Source organism: Urocitellus parryii, chromosome 13 (genome assembly GCF_045843805.1).
Source record: "Urocitellus parryii isolate mUroPar1 chromosome 13, mUroPar1.hap1, whole genome shotgun sequence".
NCBI lineage: Eukaryota > Metazoa > Chordata > Mammalia > Rodentia > Sciuridae > Urocitellus > Urocitellus parryii.
The window spans coordinates 27,560,207-27,586,597 of record NC_135543.1 but is presented as its reverse complement, the minus strand read 5'-3'; the positions used below and the strand labels follow the sequence as shown (position 1 = coordinate 27,586,597).

The 26,391-nt window shown below is 46.8% G+C and overlaps 1 protein-coding gene across 1 annotated transcript in view; it reads left to right on the top strand.

Annotated features, from left to right (window-relative positions):
* Positions 1–455: 455 nt before the first annotated feature.
* Slc14a2 (solute carrier family 14 member 2) overlaps positions 456–26,391 on the top strand; it is a 44,938-nt gene continuing 19,002 nt past the window's right edge. Inside the window, exons 1-9 of the mRNA XM_026398610.2 lie at positions 456–635; positions 2,124–2,304; positions 3,292–3,481; positions 7,766–7,894; positions 10,795–10,987; positions 13,588–13,735; positions 14,694–14,828; positions 15,215–15,264; positions 15,765–15,939. Of these exons, the coding sequence (XP_026254395.2) occupies positions 456–635; positions 2,124–2,304; positions 3,292–3,481; positions 7,766–7,894; positions 10,795–10,987; positions 13,588–13,735; positions 14,694–14,828; positions 15,215–15,264; positions 15,765–15,939 (1,381 nt within the window). The remainder of the gene's footprint in view (positions 636–2,123; positions 2,305–3,291; positions 3,482–7,765; positions 7,895–10,794; positions 10,988–13,587; positions 13,736–14,693; positions 14,829–15,214; positions 15,265–15,764; positions 15,940–26,391) is intronic.

The window sequence follows — 26,391 nt, the reverse complement described above, 5'->3', positions numbered from 1 at the left end:
ATCCACTTGAATCAAATGTATGAAATACGATATGCCAAGAGTTATGTAATGTTTTGAGCAACCAATAAAAAATAATAAAATAAAATCAAAAGGGCTGAGATGGAGCACCCAGTACTGCAAAAAAGAAAAATGGGGGTGGGGGAGAGAGAGAGAGAGAGAGAGAGAGAGAGAGAGAGACTTCTAGCAAGGTGGTTAGGGAAGTCTTTATAGAAAAAAATGGAGTTTCTTCAGGACTAGAAGTATGGGGAGATTTTTGAAAGGAAAAGCTCACATGGCTAGAGAAACGGCCCCAGCCCCCCGACAGCACAAGCTACTGAAACAGCAGACCCCACATGTGTCACTGTTCCCCCTCTGTCCCCCCAGACCTCATGCCTCCTGAGCTGTCAGTCCGGCCTCAGGCCAGTCCTCTGGACCCATCCTCAGTCACTGTCTTCCCTTTCCCTCTCACCAGCTGCATGACCGATGAGCAGCTGCCCCTCAAGGAGATGTCTGACAACCACACCAGCCCTCTCCTGCCAGAGCCTCTTCCCAGCAGACACAAACTCTACGAGTCAGAGCCGAGCAGCCCTACCTGGCCATCTAGCCCCCAGGATACACACCCGGCCCTGCCCCTGCTGGAAATGCCTGAAGAAAAGGTGAGCCATGTCCAATCCAGGGTGCTCTCCAGGTGAGGAGTTGCAGGGAGGGAAGTGAAAGGTGCTGCTTTCCGGGCCTCCCAATGGACTCCATGATCAGTCCTACCTGGCCCTAGACATAAAAGCGTGGCTGTCTGTGGAACATGACCGTAAAGTGCAAGCAGACAATGCTCACACTCACACTCCAGGCTTCCATCTGTCTCCAAAATCTTTCCCCTTAGATTTTCTCCCTGAGAAAGTCTCCAGAATAAAGGCTTTTTCCAGAATGTGGGCCCTGGCACTCTCTGGACACAGGAGCAGGAGGTGGACTGGATAACTTGTGACAGTGGAGAGGGACACAACACTGAGTCTTTCTAATGAGATAAAATTCATATGCCATAAAATTTATCCTTTAAAAGCTTATAATCAAGGGCTTTTAAGGATATTTATAGAGTTGTGCAAACATCACTACAATCTACTTCCAGTATATTTACCTTGTCTCAAAAAGAAAGCCCGTGACCATTAGCAGTCACCCCCCTTTCCACCCTCCCCACCCCCACCTCTAGCAACCACCAATCTAATTTTGGTCCCTATGATTTTGCCTATTCTGGATATTTCACATAAATCCATACAATATGTGGCATTTTGTGACTGGCTTCTTTCATTTAGCATGTTTTCAGGTTCATCTATGTCACAGTAAAAATTAAGACTTCACTCCCTTTTATGACCAAACCATATTTCCCTGTGTGGACACACTACAGTTTGTCTATCCACTCATCAGTTGATGGAGATTTAGATTGTTGCCACTTTTTGATTGTTATAAATAATGTTGCTATGAACATCCATGCACAAGTTTTGGTGTGGGCGTATGTTCTCATTTACCTTGGGTATAAAGCTAAGAGTGAAATTTCTGGATCAGGTAACTCTATGTTTAACATTTTAAGGAACTGCCAATCCTGTCAAAGCAGGTGGACCACCATACATCCTCACCAAGAGTGTCCCATGTTTCGGTTTCTCCACATCTTCATCAACTTGAACTGTCCATCTTTTTTTTTTTCCCTGATTGTATACAAAGATTGGGATGAAGAGGTCCCATATAGCCACTCATCACAAATTTTCAATTGTAAGAGGCAATAGATCTGATGCACACATACAGACCACAATTTTTTTTAAAATACTGTGGTAATTGCATTTCAATGTAATTGGTTTTCTTATTTTATTTTATACATTTCCAAACATTTTTCTGCAAAGAAGTTCATAGGCTTCACTAAACTGCTAAAATGGATCCCTGGTACAAAATGTTAAGACACCCTCTCATGAGGGATATGTGGCAGTCCCCGGAAAGGGGGGCTTGCATGGAGTGCTCGGGACAGCTTTAGACAATGAACATGTGTCCCACCCTTTGTGTCATGATCTTTTACCTTTATCAAAAAAAAAAAAAAAAAAACTGAAATGTCCCTACTCTCAGAAGAGTATATTCTGATGTCTCCTTGTGGCTTTTCTTGGAAGGATCTCCGATTATCTGACGAAGACAGCCACATTGTGAAAATTGAAAAACCCAGTGAAAGGAACAAAAGGAAAGGGAGCAAGGTGTCCCACAGGGGCTCTGCAGACCGGGGAGGCTTCAGCCTCTTCCAAGCAGTGAGCTACCTCACAGGGGAGATGGAGGAGTACAGGAACTGGCTGAAAGGTAAGCAGACGCCAGCGAAGGAGCCATGGGCCGGGCCAGAGACAGCCCTTGCTCCCGTTTAGAGGAGGAAGCTACTCCCTCGCACCCCATCCCAGGGCTCCCTCAGTTGAGGGGCGCTCCAGCCCCAAGTCGCTCCAGATACTCATCACATACCACACTGAGCTGCATTCCCAGGGTCAGAAGGAAATGTCCTCCACGGACTTTAGTCCTTTGTAAGTTATCCAAATAAAGGACAATGACATTGGCAACATGTAAACCCTTTCCCAGACAAACCATTTGAATAGCCATTCCTTCACTTGCTCCACAGCTATTTTTTACGTTGCTTACCAAGAGCCAAAAAAAAACAGGCATCATTTTTCCCAAGGTTCCAGGGTTTTTTCCTTTTACTTCTTCCTGAATTAAATGCTACACCAAACACCACACCCTCCCCGTCCCCACTTGCCCCCCACCAGCATGGGTTGTCCTAGAAACCAAATCGGGGAAGGAGGCACACTGTGTCTCCCCTCTTCTATACCCGGCTTCCTCTGGGCCCTGAATCAATAATGATTTTCACAGCTGGGCTAGAACAATTTCTTTTCCCACTTTCCTTTCTTCAGGCTACTTTCTTTGCTACTCAGATACCAGTCCTCAACTGAGTCATGCAGCACTACACAAAAAGAGTTTCCCTCCCTCCCACCCCTTCCCTTGGACCAATAAATTTTCCTTGGAGTGCTCCTGGGGTTTTCTTGCCAACCGAGCCAATGGCTGGAACTCTGTTAAATTAGTCCCAGGACAGTGCCTCAGTCTTTATGGCAAAAGGAACCGTCCAGTCTTGGGCTGGGTGACCCCCCGCACCCTTCCCCTTCACTGCCCCACCCTAGGCCAGGCTGAATTAGGAGAAACATCCTGGCTGAAGCATCCCTGTATGCCTTGGTTGCCATGCCAACCAGTGGTCCAGTGGGGCAGTGCAGGCTAGACCCTGCGGATGGCTCTGTCTGTCTCTTGCAGATAAGCCCCTGGCCTTCCAGTTCGTAGACTGGATCCTGAGGGGAGCCGCTCAGGTGATGTTCGTCAACAACCCTCTCAGTGGGCTCATCATCTTCATTGGGCTTCTGATCCAGAATCCCTGGTGGACCATTGCTGGGGCTCTGGGGACAGTGGTCTCCACCTTAACTGCCCTCGCCTTAAACCAGGACAGGTGAGTCCCTCTCTAGAGGTCTCTTGGAAAGATGTGTGGGGCACAGCCAGGCGAGTCCCCTGAGAGCTAACTTCATACAGGTCACTGGAGGTTCCTACAGAATGAAGTTCACAGGCAGGGATGGCACCCGGTTCAATGTGACTGTGGAACTTTCTGGAAACTCTCCCTCTGAGAAAGGTGTAGAGGACATGTAAGCTGTTCTTCCCTCGTGGGGCCTATGATCTAGTGATCAGTAGACAAGATTGACAGGCAACAGATGCCTCCGAATACTACAGGATAGTGCACACCAGAGATTTCAGAGAAGATAGACATCTCTGCCTGCTGGCAAGACTGGGAGGCACTGTTGAGGTAGACATGTTGGGTATGGAGAGAAGTTGAGAAAAAGGGAAGGGTGGTGTGGGAGGGAGCCTCTGAGGAACAGGACAGACAGGGGCAGCAGGAAGAATAGAGACAGACGTGGGGGAGCCAGCTACTGTGAGCCAGGGCAGGTGGGTGCAGAGCCAGGTTATAACAGCAACCAGCATTTGTAGAACTAGACTGTTTCTTCAGACTTCTGTTACGTTTTACTCCAACAGTTCCCAAACCTTCCTGATCAGAATCTCCTGGGATGATTACCAAAAAAACAGTTTCAGCCCCTCCTCCCTCCCTCCCTCCCTCCCTCCCATAGCTATTCTGATTCAATGGATCCAGGAGGAGAATTTTTAACAAAATCCACCCAGAAGCTTCTGGCATCAGAGAACTTTAGGACATGAATACAGGATTATCCCATATCTTAATGTTTTTCAATTTGGAGTTTATGGAATCGTTAATTAATTACTGACAGCAATTTTTAAAATTAAGACCAATAGAATAAAATTAATCTGACTAGAGCAATCCATGTGTGATAAAGGTAAATATTATTTTGTGAAATATTTGCTTGAATTCTGTTGGAATGTGGTGAGGGAAGAATTTGATCATAATATAAAAGGTCTTTCTTTGCATCACAGTGAATCTCACCATTGTGTCCATCCATAAAAATGGGGTCCTAATTAGAATAAGATATATTCCATGCTTATATTATTATATCAGAAAGGAATCTACTGTCATGTATGACTAAGAAGAACAAATTTTTTCTCTCAAAAAATTAAAAAGGGCTGGGGTTGTAGCTCAGTGGAAGAGTGCTTGCCTCGAATGTGTGAGGCACTGGGTTTGATCCTCAGCACCACATAAAAATAAAATAAAGATGAAAAGAAAAATTATAAAGCACCACTCTGCCTTGTCACCCAAGGCTCTTAGCACTGTTTACCAGGGCAGATGGTGAGGGCATCAGGTTTTATATTTTGCAGGGTAAGGGGGACCTGCAAGACAAAGGTGCTCATCTAAAGTGCCACAGGCAGGGGTGGCAGGACGTGGGCTTGGACATATGACATGTCATGCTTGAAATCATGCTGTCCCTGTCATTGCACCTGCAATGACAAAATGGCCAGAGGTCTCATGGTAAACACAGAGCAGTGGCAATAGTCTGAGCAGCCAACATCACGCCCTCCAGGCCCACCTGGCCTCCCACACACCACCGAGGCAAATGCTTGGGTCAGCTTGTCCCCATGAGGAGCTGCTCATGCACCTCTAAGGTGGCCAGAAGGCCCACTCTGGCAAGCTGGGCAGCCATGTGAGTTCAAGTGGAAGAGAGACTGCCTTCTTTGGAGGGCAGGGCTTGTAGGTAAGGAGACAGTGGGCTCCCACCAGAATTTTGTGTCAGCTTCAACTAGGGGCCCCTGTTCCTCATGCCCACTTCCCTATCAGCTCATGGGCAGCTGGCACAGAACTGGCCCCCAGATGGGATCAGCTCCTGCCCACTGCTTCCCCAGTGTTTGCTAGAACTTTCCTGGGCTGAACACTACCCAGTCCTCTGCCTTCTTCACTGTGACCAGCACCTCCCTCTTTTCCTATCATCCTCATCTGTCATATCTGTGGCTCTTAAACCCGTCACTTCTTGGTTTGACAGTCGCATGCTCTGCTTTTTCTCATGACTATATATACTGGTAAACTCGTCAAGCCATTCAGAGTTGCATCAGAGACTTCAGTTTTACACCAGGCCCACCGAATCCTCCCAGACAACCCAATTAAGAATTCAGATAAAAATCCAAGCCCTCAGCTTGGCTTCCAGAACCTTCTTTGAGGTCCCCTTGCTACCCAGGCCTCCGAGTCACTCTTATCCTCAGTTAAGCACTCTCATGATTTCCGTGATTGACACCTAGTATACCTCTTCCTATCCAATCCTGCCATTCCTTCAAATCTCTCCTCCTCCAGGGAGGCATTAGATTTTATTAGATTGTTCTTTGATTTTTTTTTTCCTGAGTCTTCTCTCCATGGAGTATTCAGGACAGCAAGGCCATTCCCAATATTCCATATTACACCACAGCACCTAAGAAAAACTCAAGCTTCCTTGCTGACAGGTAATCACCATGTTTTACCCCATAGGTCCAAAGCCCCAGGTCCCCTTCACAACACACCTGCCTATCTCCTTCCAAGGACTCCATCCCTGTCCCCAAAGAGCCACTGACACAGCTAGCTGTGTGTCCTAGCCATAACCTCACCCCACTACTCCTCAACACCCCAATGTCTCCCTCCTCCTTCCGCACTGGTCCGAGACTACACTTTGTGAATAAGAACTCAGGTCAACACACTGACTTCAGTGTGGCCTGATGGAGTTTGGACCTGGTGAGGAGCTTTTGGGCATTGGGATAGAACCTAATTTTATATCCCCAATGGTCAGGGTGGGGATGTAAGGCAACGGGTTTCCTTTTGATAATTAAACCCAGAAGCCAGCACTTTTGGCTAAAGAGAGAGGGCGTTCTGGAAAGAGATGGTCCACAGGAAGCAGCTGTCGAAGCAGGCTTGAGATGTCCCTCTAATTTTGTCTCCCCTGGACTCTCTCACCTTGACTCCTGCTACCCTGGCCACACCAAGCCCCTGGGACTGCAGAATCCCCCCGTACACAAAAGGGGCCAGCCAACTTTCAACAATTTCCCTAAAGCAGCTGGTATTGACACAAAGAGGACTCCATTCTAACAAGATACACAACTGGAAAATATGGAGAAAACAGAAATACACTATAGAAAAAGATTCCCCCCAAACAAGGGTTCTGCTCCTGAGGGGGCCCCAGATGTCTCTGCTGGTGCCCTCGTGCCCTCCCAGGCCCTGGTATGTCTCCAGCTGCCCAGAAACTGCCTGGCCTCGGGAGTAGCTAAAGATCCAGCTGGTCCTGTGTCCAGTACAAGGCACTTGTGTCCACAGCTCTCCTGGCAGGACCCCAAGCCTCACGCACTCTCCCATGTCTAGTTCAAGATCTCCTGGTTACTATGGAGGGGGAAGCTCCTCCTGACTTCAGTCCTAAGTCATGGCCCCCCGCTGGGCACAAGCCCTCCTCTCAGAATTCCCTCCCTTCATCTCAGGGAGCTGGGAGCTTCCAGAAGCCTCGGCCACCCAAGAGCAGCCAAAACGTGATTAGGATTAGTACTCACACATATTCATTCAACAAATGCTGGTTGGGTAACTACTGTATACCGCACACTGCTGAGGTAGGTATACCAGTGAACACAGACAGGCCCTTGCCCTCAGGGAACTTATAGCCAAGTGCCAGAGGACAGATCATAGGCATAAGGCTCATTCTCTGGCAGGGATCTTGTGTAGGATTTGTCCAGACCCTTCCCCCTACCCCCTTTCCTGCTCTCCTCTTCCAGCAGAGCTATTGCAAAGATGAAGGGCAATGTCACTCAGGATCAGGGAGAGAGGTTTAGTACAGCAAACTTCTCTGAAATAGAGACAATGGACCCAAGTTTGGTTCTACACAACTCTGCCCGCATCCTCCAACACATACCTGGGTGGGGGTGCTTGTGGGTAAGATGATTCAGCACCTGCACTCCCTGTAGACATACAGAGAAAGAGCCCAAAGCTCAGTCCGAGAGACCATGTCTCCATCTGCCTCCCTTCATTCCTCCGCCCTCTCTCTGGCCATTTTCCCTTGCAACACACACACACACACACACACACACACACACACACTTTCCCTGCGTCACACCTCAAACGTCTAATAGATTTCCTTCTGTACCTGGCAGAATGAGATGCCCCCAAAAGATCAAAGGAAAAGTGCTGGAACTGCCCAACTGCCCAGTATTCATTGATCGAGCTGACCTTTTAATGTATCATTAGTAAAGTTATCGTCTAAATTACCTTAGAATTCTGGGGGGAAGAGCCCAATAGGCTACACCAAATTTCAACTCCAACTTACTGTTTCACCCCTAGATCAGCCATTGCCGCAGGACTGCATGGCTACAATGGGACGCTGGTGGGACTGCTGGTGGCCGTGTTCTCTGAGAAGTTGGACTACTACTGGTGGCTTCTATTCCCTGTGACCTTCACAGCCATGGCCTGGTGAGGCGCCTCCTTCTTTCTGCATACAGATCCGTGGAGCCCCAAGATGTCTGTGCCTTTCACTGGACAAGGACAGGCCGTCCACTGTCAGTGGACACTGACACTCAGTGTCTTCATGAACAGGCTGATTTGTGTAGCAAGACACCATGAAAGCTCAGGAGCTCAGGAGCAACACAAGGGGACAGCATAGAAATGTGTTGATAAGCTTCCTTGAGTGACAGGCTTCATAATAAAGGCTAACTTTGAGTAGCTCCTAAAGGCCAGGCACAGCGCTAAGCAAGATGGGGGTGTGTGTGTCCCAGTTGACAGAAGGGAAGACCTAGGCACGAAGAGGTCAAGTAGCCTGCCCCAGGTCATGCTCTATGAATGTCTGTGATGCTTTCTTTCTGAGTCCAGAGTGGGCATATCAGACCCCAGGCTGCGTGGCAATCATCTATTATGTAGCCTACCCTAGACCCAAAAGCTGAAAATTCACTTGTGATAGAAACAGAAGGCTTTCTTGGGACAAAATGGCCCTCTGTAATCTGGAATATTTGAACTAGAAGTATCACTTGTGTCTTCCTCAAGGTGGAAGGGGTTTTAAAAAAAAAAATTCATTGAGTGCAAGGTATGTGCCTGTCACTCACACACATGACTCTTAGTTCATCTGAATTTACAGCAGGTCGGCAGAGGGCCCAGAGGGTCTCAGTAGTGTGCCTGCTGTCACGGTGAACCCTTGACCTCCACCCCTGACTTCCTGTGTGCATTCTACCCTGGCCTCAACTCCGCTCACACATGGTGATTTATTCCTGTTCTCAGTGATAAATCAGACATGGTGACTTATTTTTAACATCTCTAAGAAATAAATTCTTTCTTTGGTTTTAAAGTCTGGAGTTCCTAAAACCAGTTAGTTTCATTTAGCTTAAGTACTGTTTCATTACTTTTTAGTAGTGCTTGCAAATAAATTACTACATTAACCATTCTGGGCAATTTATTTTTCTTCTTCGGATTTCTTTCTGAATCTGTTGAGACAAAAAGATAAGGCAGTCATTTCTGAGGGGATTTCTTTAATGCTCACCCCCTGTGAGGAGCAGAACTTGTCCTCATTTGCATAAGTGTGCTTTATAACTATATAGATTAAGCCCCTCAGCCAGGTGGCACTAGGTGGCAGTTAGACTTCAGTGTCCCCCACTTCCCAATTTAAAAGAAAAACTACATTGATACTCTACCCTGGGCAGAGCATTGTGCTTCATTAACTCTACTTCATAATCCATTCATGTGGTCTTTCAAATGTATCTAAGTAGGGTGGGTATTGGTAATGCCATGTCCCGGATTTATTCAGTAAACAAATATTTGTGTTGATTTGACTATTGGTTGAGTGCAGGGATATTCTAGAAGCCGAGGATAGTAAGGAAAGGTAAAGAGCTCTGTTCACAAAGAGAGAAATGAACTCATAAGCTAATTAATAAAAGGAGGTCATTTCAAAAAACGCAGTATGTAGTTTGGAAACCAAAATAGAGTCAATGGAACCAAGAGTGATTCTGGCCATGGGTGGTCAGGGAAGGCCACTTTGTAGCTGGGACATTCAAAGATCTAGAGAAAGGGTTGTCACAGGTAGAAAACCCAAACTGGGGAAGTGTGATGTGTTCAAGAAGTAGAGAGGGGACCAGTGGGCCAAGGCCCCCAGAGTGCTGGAGGAGGCGCAGGAGGTGAGAGCGAGAGGAGATGATGAGGGCTGGCCCCCTGCTCCCTGGAGAGCCAAGAAGTCTTATGATTTTTATTACAACTGTAGTAAAACACAGGACACAGGATTGACGGATATAATTTATATTTAAACATATGCCTCTGCTTGCAAAGCAGAGCAAGAATGGATGAGGGAGCACAGTCCCGAGTCTGCTATAATGAGCCACAGAGAGATGAGAGCAGTTGGGACTGGAGTGATGAAGGAGAAGACGCTTCCATCAAAGGAAAGAGGCAGAGTATGTGGGTGTGAGGTTTGGTTTTGGTTTGGTTTGGTTTTTTTGGTCGGAAAAATGAAGCATTTCTCATTTTGTCATTTGTATTTTTTTTAAAGGAGTAAAACCCGGTGGTTGGCTGAAAGTAAAAGGGAAGCAGATATTAAAGATTTGAGGGAAAGCTGAAAATGTGAAATATTCCTTAGTGTGTTGAAGAGTTTGTGTGCAGGGGAGGTGCGGTAGGGTAAGGTAGACCCCCTTGAGATTCATGGTCATGAATTGAGGGTGGACTGTGCAGGCAGATCATGTGATTGCATGTTAGGTATCTAGGGTGGCTGGTCCCTTCCAGAAGAAATGAAAGTGAAGAGAGGTTCATTACCTAAAGTTGCTCATTTGACCTGTAAGCATAGTAATGAGGATTTGTATCCAGCTCCATCTGTCTCCAAAATCCATGCTCTTTCCAAGGAAGAGGCCAAGAAGACAGAAGGTACAAACAACTGAAGGCTCACTTCACCTGGCAGTTCTCAGAGTAGCTCTTAGTGTTCTTGCTGAGTCCGGGCTTCCACAGGACCCACACACCATACTAGCCTCCTCCTAGGTCAGACTCCTAAAATGCTATCACAGCCCAGGACAATAGCTGATTGTTGAAAAGCAAGAATTGCATTTTTTTTGAGAATGTATTGGTTTCATTTTCTCCATTTAAGAAACAAGGAAATGCTTAAATTATTTATAATGTATTCTATTTAAAATGTTTCAATATTTTCAATTTTTGTTTCTCATAGCTGTAAATTTAAGTTGAACATCTCATTTCCAATCCCAAAGCAATGGACCACTAGAATCTTGAGGGAGTCAGGAATGACTATAACAGGAGAGGGGAGGGCAGAGGGCACAGTGGCCAGAGCAAAAGGGACAGTGTCAAAGTAAGGGTACTCACAGTGATCGGCCCTCTGTCTCTTCCACCTTCAGCCCAGTTATCTCCAGTGCCCTGAGCACCATCTTCAGCAAGTGGGACCTGCCAGTTTTCACGTTGCCCTTCAACATCGCTGTGACTCTGTACCTGGCAGCCACAGGCCACTACAACCTCTTCTTCCCCATGACGCTAGTAGAGCCTGTGTCGTCGGTACCCAATATCACCTGGACAGAGATTGAAATGCCCTTGGTGAGTTTCCCAATGGCAATGAGTTGAAGCCCCTCAATTCCATGGCAGATCCTCTTGCTTCCCAGCCTGTACCTTCCCCAGGTGCTCAGCTTCAGCTTCACCAGACACTGTCCTTGATAGTACAGAAAGCATGGCTGCCACATCCGGATACCCATTCAACAGAACATATTGAGCATCTGAGATGTGCCAGGCAATTTTCCAGATATTGGGCATACACAAGGAAGAAAGCAACAGCCCTTTCCTCCTGAAACTTACATTCTATAGAGGGGAAGAGATAACACAAGTGAACAAATAAGGGCTACGTTGACAGTGCAGGATGGTGTGATTGTGTGAAAAAAAAAATATTAGATAAGATAGATAAAAGAATAAGAGACTAAAACAAATGTTTAAAATTAGGATGTTACAGGTGTTACCAGTAGAAGACAATGGTTAAATTTTCACATACTCTCTATACTAATGATTCTCAAGCAAAGGTGATTTTTGCTCCTTGGGGACATTAGGCAAGGTCTGAAGAAACCTTTTTTTGTCAAGACCAGAGAAGTGCTTCTGGAATGCAGCAGGTGGGAGCTGTGTACCCTGCTCAACATCCCATCAATCACAAGACTGCTTCCCACCACGCTCAGCAAAGAATTCTAGTCCAAAATGTCTATAGGACCCAAGTTGAGAAACTCTGCTTGATAGCCCACCATCACAAATGTACAGTTGCTGAGAGTATACTGTCACCCATCCTCTGGCCTTTGGGAATAAGGACCCATTGTCCCTGGCCCACATCCAAGAGTCACTATTTAAGCACCCACCATAGGAACATGTGGCTTGACCAGAGAGAAAGGCCCACTCCACGCTGGGAGGCCAGACAACCCAGTCAGTGCTGAGGGGACCTGTGTGATGTGGGTCACAGAGAAGAAGACCCTCTTACTCCTCCTCAAAATAAACAATGAGAAAGCAGGTGGACCAAATCGGGATATCCTGAGGCCCAAGCTCGCCCTCCAACTCCTCGGCAGCCCACCACTCTAACAAACAGCATCCTTCTCTCCCACATCCGCCAGATCTGAATTTTGAAGAATCCATGCCACTTCCCTGTTTCTCTAAAGCATTGCAGGGGAAAGACTTCGTTTTGTTTAACCAGCTTGTTGTTGTTCGTGAGAATTATAAGGAGTATGAAGAAGACCAGGTGCTCGGTAAATTTCCACCACACACCTGACTGCGCTTCACCCCAGGGTGTCAACCGGGCCTGGAGAGCAGGGTTAGGGGAAGACTGCACAGTTCACCAGGCTAAAATATGGACCCTGGCACAGGAGCTTCATTCATTCATCTGCATATGGCTCTATTCCAAGGCCCCTTGTTCCCTCATTCCTCTCATTCTTGATTGCTTGAGCTTACCACTGTGTTCCCGGATGGACAGGTAGAAGCTGGATTCCCCCCAGCACTCCGCATCCCCTAGACATTGGAAGGTCATTGGGATCTTTGTTGAGTAGACTTCTAGCCTGTTCCACATGTAAGCTGAGTTCCCTGGTCTGGTACAAAGCATTTTCTGGAACCAATATGTAACAGTGGGTAGGGCCTACCTGCCATTCCTAGCATAGGTTTATAAGCTAATCAATACATATTTTTATGCACATTTTGTATACTCAGTCATAAAACATCCTATCCTCTAAGAATCCTATGACTCAGAGAAATGAGCTACAGAATTTTAAAGATGGAAGGACCTCTGCTAGGCCAGCCTCTTCCTGTTGCAGAGGAAGACACCAGAGCCTGGAATGAGGAAGTGACACGCGTATGGTCACACAATGAGTTCCCTCTGGAAGCTGGAGTCCTGTATCCCTAGGCCAGTGCTCACCCTCCTCTACCCCTCTCTGTCTTTTCCCCTTTTGACCTCAAAGGATTGCAGAGATATGGACAATTCAGCCTGAACAGAGAAGGACTATTCAACCTCTGTCTCAAATCAGTCATCCCCAAGCCCTCCACCACCAGATCACTCTCAAGGCTCAGGGGTGTTGGGGCTGCGTGCCGTTCTTCAGCTGTTCCAGAACAGTACTTTATCACTCTGCTAAGTGGAAGAGCAGGGAAAACACCTTCTCCTCCTTTCCAGGGGTAGAATAGAGAGCACCTAAAAGGATGTATCAGCCATGTGGGGGTGGTAAAGACCTGACTAACGGTCAAGTTCAGAGGCTCTAGCTTAGGGAAACTCACTCATCAAAATAACCTAGGATATCTCAGCTATTTGTAGATATTTCTAGGATTCCAGGAGGTTGAAAGGAAATCCCCTACTGCCCTGAAACCCCAAAAGGCAGTCTGAGAAGGCCATGCATTCTGGTCCCCTCCAAGCAGAAGCTGTGTGTTCCTCAGAAGCATCTGTGCCTGGCCCCCATGTTGGGTCCTGCCCACCTGGGTGCATGAGGTTGCCAGATGCCTGGTAGGTGGTGGAGTGGGGAGCTATTTGTTCCAGTTTTTGCCCTCCCCTGTTCTCACACTGGAGGGCACGGTCATCCTCCCGTTCCACCTCATTGCCCCCTCCAGGAATGGCTCAGCAGTGGCCCACAGGCCCCGTCTTTGCATTATCAACTGATGCTCCAGTGACTCGGGTTCTGTTGATTTTGCAGCTGTTACAAGCCATCCCCGCTGGGGTTGGCCAGGTGTATGGCTGTGACAACCCCTGGACCGGCGGCGTGATCCTGGTGGCTCTGTTCATCTCCTCCCCGCTCATCTGCTTACACGCAGCCATCGGGTCCATCGTGGGGATGTTAGCAGGTAAAGCACGGCCCCTGCTTGGATCCTCAGAATAATCGTTGTAGGGTCCGTTCTCCCCACACACAGCAAATATTCTAGATGTACTCTCTTCACTGGAGTTTCAAACACGGTCAGGGGTAGGAACTTAGTTTTCCTTTTCCTGAGTCTCTAAAGGGTACAGATTGCAATGTAGGGAGACTGCAGTGGCCTGTGGGGGAGGGACACAGGAAAGTCCAAGCTGGACACACGGCCAGCACTTTGGAGTTTTGTGTAAGCTAAAAGGAAAAGTTTTCCCAAAATTGAATCAGCATTTCACAAGTGCGATTTCACCTTCCTCCACCTTTGTAAATACATAGCCAGATATGTTCTGTACCACAAGAGCCAGAAATGAGGAAGGGAACATTGGGAGTAGAAGCCTGTTTTTTACTTATTCCAATACTATTCCATATTCAAAGACATTTGGAAGCAGCCACTTGAAACATTTTTAATTGGAAATACTCTCACACTCATCAAAAAAAATCACAAAAATAAATGATACCAGAAGTGCCCACTGAGTCTTTACCCAGACTCACCTGTTGTTTGCATCCTACCCCTGTGGATATGACTCACCTCTACATGTGCCTATAGTTGTAGACTCATAATTTTCAGCCATTGGACATGGAATTTTTAAAAATCAAATCTCTCTTGCTAAAAATGAAGCTTCTCTGGCTAAAGGAGTGGGTAGGCTTGACTCCCACTTCCGCTGCCCATCTGTCCAGCAGTAGTCACACCTCTGTGTGAAAACCCTGCCTTTGAAAAACTGTTTGGAAACCACTGCTTTCTTGCCATTGTCAGTTTCCTGAGACCCGAAGCCATCTGCAGAGATTCCTTTGATAGACAAGGTTGTAGGTATAGGGTGAAAAACCAGAAAGGAACCTGAGACCTGGCACTATCCTCTGTGGTCCAGAATCACTCAGAAATACCACATCTCATTCCACAGCCCTGACGGTGGCCACGCCCTTCGAGACAATCTATATGGGCCTCTGGAGCTACAACTGCGTCCTCTCCTGCATCGCCATCGGGGGCATGTTCTACGCCCTCACCTGGCAGACCCACCTGCTGGCACTTGTCTGTGGTGGGTATTCGAGAAACTGACAACAAAGTCACTTCTCTATTCCTATTCCTAGCTCCCTTGTTATGTGCCTGAACAAGCTCATCCCCCAGATCCATAGGAACAAGATGTTTATTGTACCCCGGCTCCATGCAAGGCCATCATGGACATGGGGAGGGAATAAAAGAATGTAAGACTTTAATATCTTCTCTCAGAGAATGCACCGTCAGGTGGGAGATAACTGCAAAGATGTCAAACAGACATGCCCCATGTCAGGGCACAGTGCAGACACTGAGGCTGCAGGGAAGAACACAGGAGCCCTGCTCTTGGTCTGGGCTCTGCCAGGGCAGTGGCTGGAGGGGGATGCACAGGCTCTGGGAAGCTGACTGTTGGTCCTTGTAACTCCACAGCTCTGTTTTCTGCATACATGGGAGCAGCCCTTTCTAACATGATGGCGGTGGTAAGTTTGGACTCTCTCAAGCACCATCCTAAAGTGTTCCTGCCCTATCAGAGCTTCCGGATGCTTGGGTTCTTGTGCAAGGTCCTGAGTGGATTATGGCATCTGGTACTTAGTGCTTCAATCAAGGCTTCGCTAGGGTTTATCCAGAGAAGAATTTGTGCATGTACCTCTAGGAAGAGTGTGTGTGTGTGTGTGTGTGTGTGTGTGTGTGTGTGTTGAAAGAGAAAACAACAGAGAAGGACGGATGGCACTATAGAGATGATGTAGGAATCTATGTCAAGACCAATTTTTAGCTCGAGTATTAAGTGATTCTGATTTTGCCCAAAGGGACCACCTCAAATTCCTTGACCCACTCCTCAGACATTGAATCCAGGAACAGCAGTGCCTTCCCTAGATAAGGATCCCCACCCTCAACCCCTACCACATCCTCCTCCCCCAGTGTCTCTGGCCCAACACAGGAGCCTAGAATCATTCTTCAGACCCCGATGCTTTATTTCCAGGTGGCTGTGCCACCAGGCACCTGGGCCTTCTGTATCTCCACCCTCATCTTCCTGCTTCTGACGACCAACAACCCAGCCATCTACAAGCTCCCACTCAGCAAGGTCACCTACCCAGAGGCCAACCGCATCTACTACCTGACAATGAAAAGCAGTGAAGAAGAGAAGTCTCCCAGCGGTGACTAGCCAGCTCCGGGCAGAGATGCTCTGCCCGGACCTTCTGTTCTCAACTCTGGGTCAAGCAGCTCAGTGCTTCCTTCTTTGCCTTTTCTTGCACCTGTATGGAATCAGACACACCTGTCATTCCCCGTCCCTGCGGCTGATCTCTCTCTGTCCAAATCCTCACAATTGTCCTCCTAATGGCCACGTTCAAGGAAGTCAGGGATGAGACTGCAGAGTTAAAGGAAGAAGCATGTTTTGCATGTTGTTGTTGTACAACAAAAATATTAAGTCTTTTGGAAAGGTGACTCAAAGGTGATCTTCTTGAACGGTTTAATAAAACATAGCTGCTATAGAATTAAACTTGCTGAGCGGCTCCTGGGCAGACATGGAGTAGGGGACACGTGCTAGAGATGAAGGCACCCCAGGCGCAGAGCCAGTGGCTGATGGGCACCTCTGGCCACACTGCTGGAGTTTTCAAATCAAAACAGGGACAAGCAGGGGACTGAAAGTGTCTAAATAAGAAGTTCTGGTCATTCAGGTTTTCCCAAACTGGTGATTACTGCCCCTTTCCCAACACTCATGTTCAAAAACCTGTTTCTATATTATCATGTGAGAGCAAAATACCGGAGGGCTTACCCTAGCTGGACTCCCTGGGTCTCCAATGCCCCTTTCCCACCCTGAGGAATTTATAATTGCTTCAGGATCCACCCCCAGTGCCCCAGACCTTGGGACACTGGACTTCTCCCGTCATCTCCCACCCTACATTTCGCTGAGATCATTTATCCTTTTTAGTTTTCCTCTTGCAAGATGCCTTTTCTTTTTGCAAAGAATCCTATACCACACATTCCTGGTAGTTCTATTATTTTCCACTGGGGTTTATTGTGAGTCCTGGGATGTTACCTTTTATCATTCTTTCTTCTGTTTTCCATCTTCCCCTGCCTGACAACCTCTATTCTGGTTTGTTCGTTCCTTGTTTAGAACCCTTCCTTGAGTATATTCTTCAAATAATACAAGAGAAAATAAGGTAGCATATTCCTGGACTCTGTGTCCACAGAGTTTCTTTCCCCTGATAGGAGAATGGCATTTTGACTGGGCACTGAGCCCCTAGGGTGCATGCAGCCCTGCCCCTCAGATGTCTATACATGTTCTTTCATTTTCTCTCAAGTGTTAAAATGAGAAATCTGAAGCCAATCTCATTCTTTTTCTTTCCCCCCATCTCCCCTGTCTTCTCTTTCAGGAACTCCAATATCCATATGTTAGGCTTCCTCGAACCCTAGTCCAAGTTACTTATCTTCTTCCAGTTTTTACCATGCATAATTTTGCCCTGCTTTGACATATTTCTTCCACTTGAAATTTCAGTCACTGATTCATTTCCCAACACTAAACTTTCTTCCTTAGATTCAACTGATAAGTATAATTTGGGAAATAGATATATAGATATATATAGTCTTTGTTTTAGAAAAATCTTTGGGATTTGAGCTAAAATGAAACCCCATGTATGTTCATATTAGTCTTTTGTTTTTATCTGTCTCCTTTTGCTCCCCAAATCAGAGTTACCTTCTGGTAACTTGTAGCCCTAAACTTAGGCCCATTCCCCTTCTTCCATCCCAAATGGGCCCCTGTGCTGATGGCCCAGAATCATCTGCCAGTGTTTGTGACCTGAGAAACTATCTTCTGCCTGATCTCATTCACTCACTGACCGAGGAAACACTGTCTAAAGAAATATTAATATGTTACTAAGTCCCAGGCTTGACAGTAACCGAACCAGTCGCTGCCTTTGAGAAATTTATTTTATGGGGATTTGCATGACCAGGTGAAGAGTCTCACCTGAGATAAAGATGAGGCTGAGCCTGCTTACGTCCACAACACTAATCTTCATCTTGAGGAAATTATCTGGTCGGGTTGGTCTTTTGTTTAGGAAATGTATCAGGCGTGATTTTAAGGGTTCCAGGAAAATAACTGTGCCCCTTTTCCTGTCCCCTGTGTTCCCATTACCTGCTACCAAAGCATTTCCAGCCATCCCTTTGATTTAAGGCTTTGAACCTGTTAAAACGTAAACAGCCCTGGGAGGGTAACAGAGTAAGCATGATCAATCATTTGCATCTTAGGTGGCAGGAGCCATTTCTGAGAATAGGTTCGATGAAAAGGGAGGGGAGAGCACAAAGAAACATGAGCAGCATATTTTAAGATAGTCTTTGGGAAGAAAAAAGAAAAGGGCATCCTGAGATAAGGCCAAGCTGGGTGAAGGAGGGTCTGGAGCACATTGTCCCACCAGAATGACTGTGAAGCTGGTTGTATTTGGCTTGAAAAGAAGATTTGGCTGAGGTCATGGCTGTGTGCAGTAAGAGGAAACACGTGTGGAATAAGTCAACTAGACGTCCCCCCAGAACATGGGACACAGGGGTGGGAGTGGTGAGCAGGCCCCCTGAATCCGTGGAGAGGGATGCATCATAGCAATGGCTGAGCCTGAGCACAAGTGTCCTATGAGACTCTCAGTCCCCTACTTGGCATGGCAGGGCTGAAGGCCTGCAGGGGACATTTGCTTTGGGTGGAGTTAGACCAAATGACCACTGCAGGTACTCTCCTCCAACTCCAAATTTCTGTGATTCTGTGGCTCTGAGCTCCTGCCAAGGAATAAGGTGGAAAATCTCTAAGGTGAAGAAAACTCATGGAGACAAAAGTTGAAAATGTACATTTACATTTACAGCTTTTCCTAGAGCTTGACCAGTTAGCCATTTACCAAAATGCTCAGCATGGTTGCTTGTGTAGATACAAACTGGAGGACCAGTGTCACTCAGCTGGCCCTTCTGCCTTGACCTGCTCCTCCCCGACCGTCTCCCCTCTGGAGGGTTCTTCTTCCTGTCCATCCTCTAAGCTCTGACCATCACTTGGTCCTCCTGGCCTGTGTCTGTGGCTGCATCAAACGGATGTGCCCCAGTTTGTTCATGGTCCCTGTGTGAGTCTCAGCTTTGTTCTCTTAGGCCCTAAAGGTTGTGAGGGCCTGGGGACAGCTATCACATAAAACCAGGTGGGGAATGAAAGTTTCAGTGTGGGCATGATTTCTACTCAATAAACCGCAGTCTCACTTGGCAGCTTTAAAGGTATTCACATTTTATGTGAGATTTTTTTGACTTGCCTGGTTTTTCTCGCCTCTAGCCATTCAGAGCAGATAGAGGGACCCATAGGGACCCCTTCTACCTCTTGTGGAACTAGAAATTCTAAGGCCCCAAGGAGGGGGTGGGAGAGTGACAAGTCCTTTTTAACTCTTTGCGCATTGGTAACTAAGAGCCCCCAGTTCCCTGCTACAGCCACAGGGGCTGCTGGCGCCCAAAGAAGCAGCAATTTGCTTGCATTTTACAAGCTTGGGATTGGTTCTCTCCACAGGACCTTGGCCCGTTCCCCTGGAGGAATCTGCCTGCCCTGAGTTAACTCTGGGAATTCGTTTCATTATTCTCCCTCCACAAGGTCAGAAATGTAGCATTGTGAAGAAAACATCATTCTGAAGTGAATTCTGGTTGACTGAGCCTTTGAGGAAAGAGTCTCTTGCACAAACAGATCTCTTAGATAGTCCTCAATACCTGGGTTCCAGGCTTTGGAACAACCCACAGGGAACAAGTTTCCATCTCAGCTTTTTGCTGCCCGGGAAGCGCTGAATTACTCTGCCCTGGGTCTCATGTGCCAATGTGTATGACAGACACTACACTCCTAGGAGCTATGGTTCCTTTCAGCTCAGGACTCATGATGAGCTTCCTAGATGGCTTCTCCAGGGGACATCATGTCCTTTTCAGCTTGGTTCCATATTCTTCCCAAGTGGCATCTGTCTGTTATGTTTGGGTAGGTGGATGCTCAGGGAGCCAGAGTGAGCTCACTACAAGAAGTTCAGGAGCCCTTAGAAGAGGCCAGAGAAAGATGGCAAGGGGCTAGCATCAGGGCCTGAGCCAAGAGACTAAGTGACGGGGGACAAAGAAAAGGTGAAGGCTTGCGTTGTCCGCAGAATGCCAAGGCCCTGAGCCAGCACACCCAGGAAGGGCCCTGTGCTGGGAACCACCTGCTCTTGCACACTCCGCCTCTCCCTGGAATGCAAGGGCCTCCTGGATGCTCCTACCCTCTCCTGCCTCCAAAGCACTTCCCTAAGCAGGACCCCTCTTCAGCAGTTCCGAAACACCTGGTGCTGTGGGACGGGGACCTTTGACGTCAGCGGGGGAGTCTGTCTACTCAGGTGTAGCTAATTTCCTCAGTGTGAGGTTCTGTTTCTCATCCTGAGTAGGGCCCACACTCCACCTCTGAGTGTATATTTGGGGGTGGGGTGGTACGTCAGTCTGGGATTGATGACCCATCATACTAGCCAAACAAAGCATGTTTGGATTGGGCCCCCTCCCCAAACTCCAGCCCACCAGACCGCATGGCCTCATGGGACTTGGGAGGGCCTGCTTTCATAATATATAGACCTCAGAGTTCTTTCTTGACACAGGGGTTAGGTCATGCCCTTCTTGCTGTGAGAGGGTCCCGCAGAGCCCTCCCGGCCCCAGTCGGCAAGAGTTAGGAGGAAAGATCTGAAAATTTCCATAGAACCAGAAAGACAAGATCTAGCATAGGCTGTGCAAAAATTTCCATGGAGACGCTGATGCTAAAACTGCTCCCCAGTCTGCACCCCTCCTGGACGGGGAATTAAAGGAGCTTATTGAGGTTGGAAGGCAAATTGGCCCCCAGAGGAGACAACACTTAGATAATTGCTTTAAAGGCAAATGCTAGAGCTAGAATTCTAATGAGAAGAGGTGACACCTCAAGACAGCAGGGAGGCTACTAGACATCCCAGCTCTGCCCTTTAAAGGAAAGCTGCCTGGTCCCCCAGCTGGGAACCATGGTAGCTGGTGCTCACCTTCCCTTGGGGGCTTAGGAAGTCATCTTTTGGCAGGAAAGCCAGAGAGTGAGGGAGTGTTGCAGAAGGGGCATTTGTCCCTCCTGTTCCTACTCCTCCTCCATAGTGCCCTTCCCTAACTGGCAGACTTAACCAGAATGGGTTTAGGGGATGCACATTGGTGAGTTTACAGAAAGTCAGCAAGAGGATGCCTGGAGGGCTCAGGGAAGTGAGGAAGTTTGAGTTTAGGAGAAATCACAGCACCTGGAGCTGAGGACCACAGATGCTGCCCATTTGGAAAGAAGCTTCTTCCCGCGTCCTGATGGTCTAGATTCCTCCAGCCCTGTACAGGAAACCCAAAGGAGCCCAGGTAAGAGATGCTGGGGAAAAGAAATGGACCCCATAGATCCCCAGCCAACAGCAACATCGGGCATTTCAAAGGAAATGTTTTAACTCTTTCTTCCGTTGAACTGCATCTGGGAAAGACTGTCATGGAGTGAGAAGCTCACTAAGAAATCCAGACAGAAGATAGGTCTTGGAAACTTGGAGATGGAATGGCTCTTGAGTATTTGTAGCTTAAACCCTGTATTTTATAGATGAGAAAACCACGGCTAGCCAGAGATGTGTCCAGGGGACTAAAGAGCCTGAGCAAAAGTCCATGATCCTAACATGCAACCCTGGGTGCTACATGCTCAGATGGTGATGAAACCAGGCCAATTTACCAGCCTTCTATCCCCCCCCACTTGCCCACTGGAAGGGCTTTATAGCATTTGTCACCCTTCCCACAGGCTATGACCCCCAGCTCTGACATCACCAGTATGGCTCCCAGGGCTGTGCTGCATTGGGTTGAGCCTCTGGGAAGTAACTTCTGGCTAATGAGGTAGCATTGAAAATGTTCTGCAAGGACTCACTACCTGCTGCTTCCAGAGCTGAGCACTGCTCCTTGTCCCTGGCTTGTCTCCTTAGGTCCTATATGCCTTCTGCAGAAGAACAGGACCAATTAGTCTCCACGCACATCTTCACCTCACAGCTCCTCACAACCGAAGTCCTCGGTACCCCCCTCACATACCCATCTGAGATTACCATAGACTTATTCTGTGTAGCTACTGGGAAGATGTTTCTGGAAGACAGATGCAGGCCATAAGAAGCAACATTGCATGATATTGAAGTTATCTGAGTCAAAAGTGGATAGCCTATAAGGTTGGTGACCTCCTCCAAGACAGGCAGCTGGTGATATGAGCCTTGGCACACTTGCTGGCAAAAGCCATCCTGTAAGGCTTGGCTATGTCTGCGGCTCTGCTTGTGCTCAAAACCCTGGCTTCTATGTACCCCTTCTCTCAAATGTGTGTGAAATCTACAACCTTCTGTGAGGCTGGGAGAGAACTTAAGTTTACTCTTAAGTGTCAAATCTGGCTGATTGGTATTGGTTTTATGGATAACTGGGTTAAAAAGGATTCTTAGGCTGCATCTAAACTTAGTGGAAAAAAGCTCTGTACCCAAATAGCTATGTCTACCACAGAAAATGAGGGGAGGGTACAGAAAAGAATTGCAGGAGACAGAGTATGGAAATGTTTCCACAAGAAAAAAAAACTAACATACAATGGCCCAGAATTTTCCTTGACCTTTTCATGGGTGTCACAAAAGTGATGACACATGAGTGTTTATGATTTTGTGCAACTTTTGTTACTCCTCTTGAAATATGAATTATTTCATAATTTTCTTAATTTAAAAAGTCACAAACCCATTGCTATTATTTAGAAACCTCCAACTATCAGTAAAACACCTATTTGCAGGAATAAAGAATTAAATCAGGAGGTTGAAACCTGGTTTCATCACTAACTAGTTAGGTAGTCTTAGGTAAGCCACTCCTCTCTGGGCCTCAGTTTCCTTCTGCCAAAGCCTGGATATTCAGATCATTTGGTTAAGGAAAAACATGTATTGCAAAGTGATTTCTGTAGGTTGGAAAGTATTTATGGAGTACTTTTCATGTGTGTGGCAACTATCAGTATAAAACGCTACTGTGCACTTGCACAGGTGCTATCTAGAGTACTTTCCCCACACCATGGGCAATCGGAGAAAGTGGATTCATGTGGGCCAGCAAGTCAGGGATAGCTTTCTGGGGGAGTAGAACATGACCCAGATGATGAAGCATACCTAGAACTTAGGCAAGAGGAAAGAGGAGGAAGCACAGAGAGCAGTGAACAAGTCAGCATGGGCCCAGTAGGACGCATGTTGGAAGAAAAGATGGTGAAGTTCACCATATTGTGGAACATCTGCAAAGTCCAGCAGAGGTGTTGGAGCATTATGCTCTTGGCAACAGGGAACTATGCGGATTATTGAGTAAGAAAGTGACATAAAGACATGATCAAGCAATAGAAGAACCAGAATGGGTTGAAAGGAGAAAGACCAAAATCAGGGAGACTGGTAATGTGGGCATGCAGTTGTGAGGGCATGGTCTGGTGCAAAGCAGAGAGTGCAAAGCCATTCTAGAAGATGGGTCAGGAACCCACCCCAGTTACAGATGGGGTGCTCTTTGGACTCTCTTTAATTTCATTTATGAGGTTGTCTTAAAGTATTGTGAAGCTAATTGAGATTTCAACTCCTTTATGATTATTAATGTCTTTCCCATGAAGTAAATCAAAGACACCAAAAGAAATAAATCCAGGCAATTCCATAGGTCAGCTGGGAGCTGGGCAGGGAAGGAGCAGAGAACAAGTTGAAATCATCAAGTGTGAGGCTTATTTTACAGTTATGGTGACTCCTGTCTCACCTTCCTAAAAAATTTTAAAAATCAGGTACCTAAGAAGCTGGAGTTTCCAAACAATTTATCTCCAAATGTTCCTATAGGCCAGGTCTTCCTCTTTACCTCGCCTGCTCTCAACCCACCTCCATCCAGTTCTATTAGGAAGGTGCAGGCAGAATGTGGGGTTTTACTTGAGGAAATGGGACTACAGTTCTAGAAAAATAAATTCTAGAATATGCTATTGAGCCCTTGCACTCGAAAGCAGAATTAACTGACAGACCAAAAATAAAACCCTCATGGGAAGTAATGTTTAGGAAAATAAATCTTAAGACTACGAGGCAAAAGACAGAGCAGACCTATATAACACTTCCTCCTGGCCTTGTCAATAGCTGTGTGACCACAAGCAAGTCACTCCATGCTCTAGGCCTCAGTTTCCCAATCCATAAAAGCAGAGGGCTGGACTAGAGAATCAGAAGTCCATGCTTCTGATAGTTATCCTCCAAACTATCAACTAAATACAGAAAAAGAGGTCACAAGCATCCATTTCTTTGTGTGTGTGTGTGTGTGTGTGTGTGTGTGTATGAGAGCTTTGCACTAGCTTTGGGCTAGTCCTGGAAATTACATGCTCTAGTGCAAAGCTCGAATTCCACATAGGGAAACATCTGCCCTAATTGTGGCCAAAGCATAATCATGTAGAACATTTTGTAGGAAAAATCAAACTATATTGATGTGTTACCTCAAAAAAAAAAAAATCATTGACGTTGCAGCTAGGAAATTGCCCTGTAGTGTGTGGGTGTGTCCCCAAACAGCAGAGTGAGGGAATAAGAGGCCCAGGGAGCAGGGGCGGATGACAAACACAACTCAATGGTAGATTGCAGATGCTCCATGTGTCGATACTGCGTGTGATGCATGGCCAGCACTGATGCGCCTCCAGGAGAGGGCGAACCCTGATCCAAACCTGAAAGACAACCTGTAGAAGGTATGTAAGCGTTGGCCTTTTGGGGTTGATTTTAGAAAGGCAGACCAGATCATTTTCCTCCTCTGAAAGACATCAAATAGGGTTCAGGTGTGTTTTGTTACTTCAAAAAAATTGTAATAAGCCTCAAAATTTGATTTCACAGGTGGGCTCTTCCGTAGAATCTTTTTTTACCACTGATAATTTGAAAGGCTGGAATCTCCTGTGCTTTAGGGGTCAGTAGAGGCAGGAGCTCTTGGGGACCACTGTTCCCCAGAGAAGGCGTTTCTGAAACCAATCAGTGCAGCTCAGACTGTTCTCTCCTTCTGAGTCAATGGGAGAAAGCATCACGGGAGGCTTGCTGTTAAAACACAGGAGGAAGACAGTCCTGGAGGGCAGAGACCATGCCCCTAAAGTGGTCCTGAATGGCCCCTGTCATGAAGCTACTTGCATAGGAACACTTCATGAACCTGTTGAAGGAGGGAAGACGGGCCGTTTCCTGCACTAAGTGTCATGCCAGGGAGCAACTCGGCCACTGAGGTGACCTTCAGGTTACTGAGAACAGAGCTACACCCCTGAGTGCCACAGCACCTGTGTAGCCATGTCCAAGGAGCAGAGAAACAGGATGGTCAGTATCCTGGGGGCCCACATCTGTTTACTGAACCAGGCCACTTGAGTTCTAGTTTCTGTGTGTGTCTGATGTTTGGGAGAGGGGAGACATGAGAAAAGCACTTATTGAGCACCTGGTGTGAACAAAATTTACACTTGGGATAGAGGCCCAGCCCCACCTGCAAGCAGTCTTGGGCTTCACGGCTAGATGGAATACATCCATGGAATATCTGGTGATCGAAACAAATTGCATCAAGCCAGATCTCCATCTTCCTTGACCTGTTTTCTTCTCTCTCATTAACTGAGTTCTTCCAGCCCCTCTTATAGGACCACTTTATCCTCCACCATCTATAAACTTCCATCCTTTTATCCAATTGATTCAAAATAGTCATCCCTCATCCTACAACTTCCAAAACCTACACAACTCCACTATACATTCTGTCAACCTCCAAAAGACTTCCACCTCTATTTCAATATTTATCAATCATTTAACATTTGCCATAAGAAATATTATTTTTAAAACAGTATTCATACACTGGGGTACCCAACGACTCTACTATTCAGAAATTAAAATTTGCAGATTCAACAACACTTCTGAGTGCCTAAGGTATACCTGATAAGTACCAGGGATGCTAACGGAAGTTAGTATGATCCTGGCTGTCAAGGACTCACCACCCTATAAAGGTGACAGTCGGGAACAAACAATTAACCCTCAGCTAGGTAAAGGGCAGCACAGGTAGGTGTAAAATACCAGGAGCCTGAGACAGAGGATGGATCCTTCCAGTGCCATCTGAGGGGAGTTTGTCCTCCCTAAAGAGGTCCCCAAGGGAGACTCACTGCCAAATTATTTCCCAGAGCATTTTGCAAGCATTATCTCATTTTATTACAGAATGAAAAAGAAATGGCAGGTATGCCTCTGAGATGTCTGTCTCATTCACAGGTAGGATTTGCAAGGTCAGCCCGACAAAGCCTGAGCACAGTTTCCAGGGAGAATGGCATGCCTGCACTTGAGGAAACTGTGAGGTCACATGACTTGCAAAAGGCCAAGCAAAAATTAGTGACTTCTGGTTCTCAGTCAGTGTTGTTTTCTTTTTTTCCCCACCACACCAATGATACATCTCATTTCTAGAACTTTTGATAGACATGCTCATAATATTCTTGAAATTGCCTTTATCCATTATGAAAGTCTTGAGAATTTGTCCCAGAGGCCAGCAGTAAATTGCTATCACCTTCACTTTAAGGGTTTGCCAGCCTTGGGAAGCTGGTTATTTCATCTCCAATCTTCTTTGTGGCATTTGTTCCC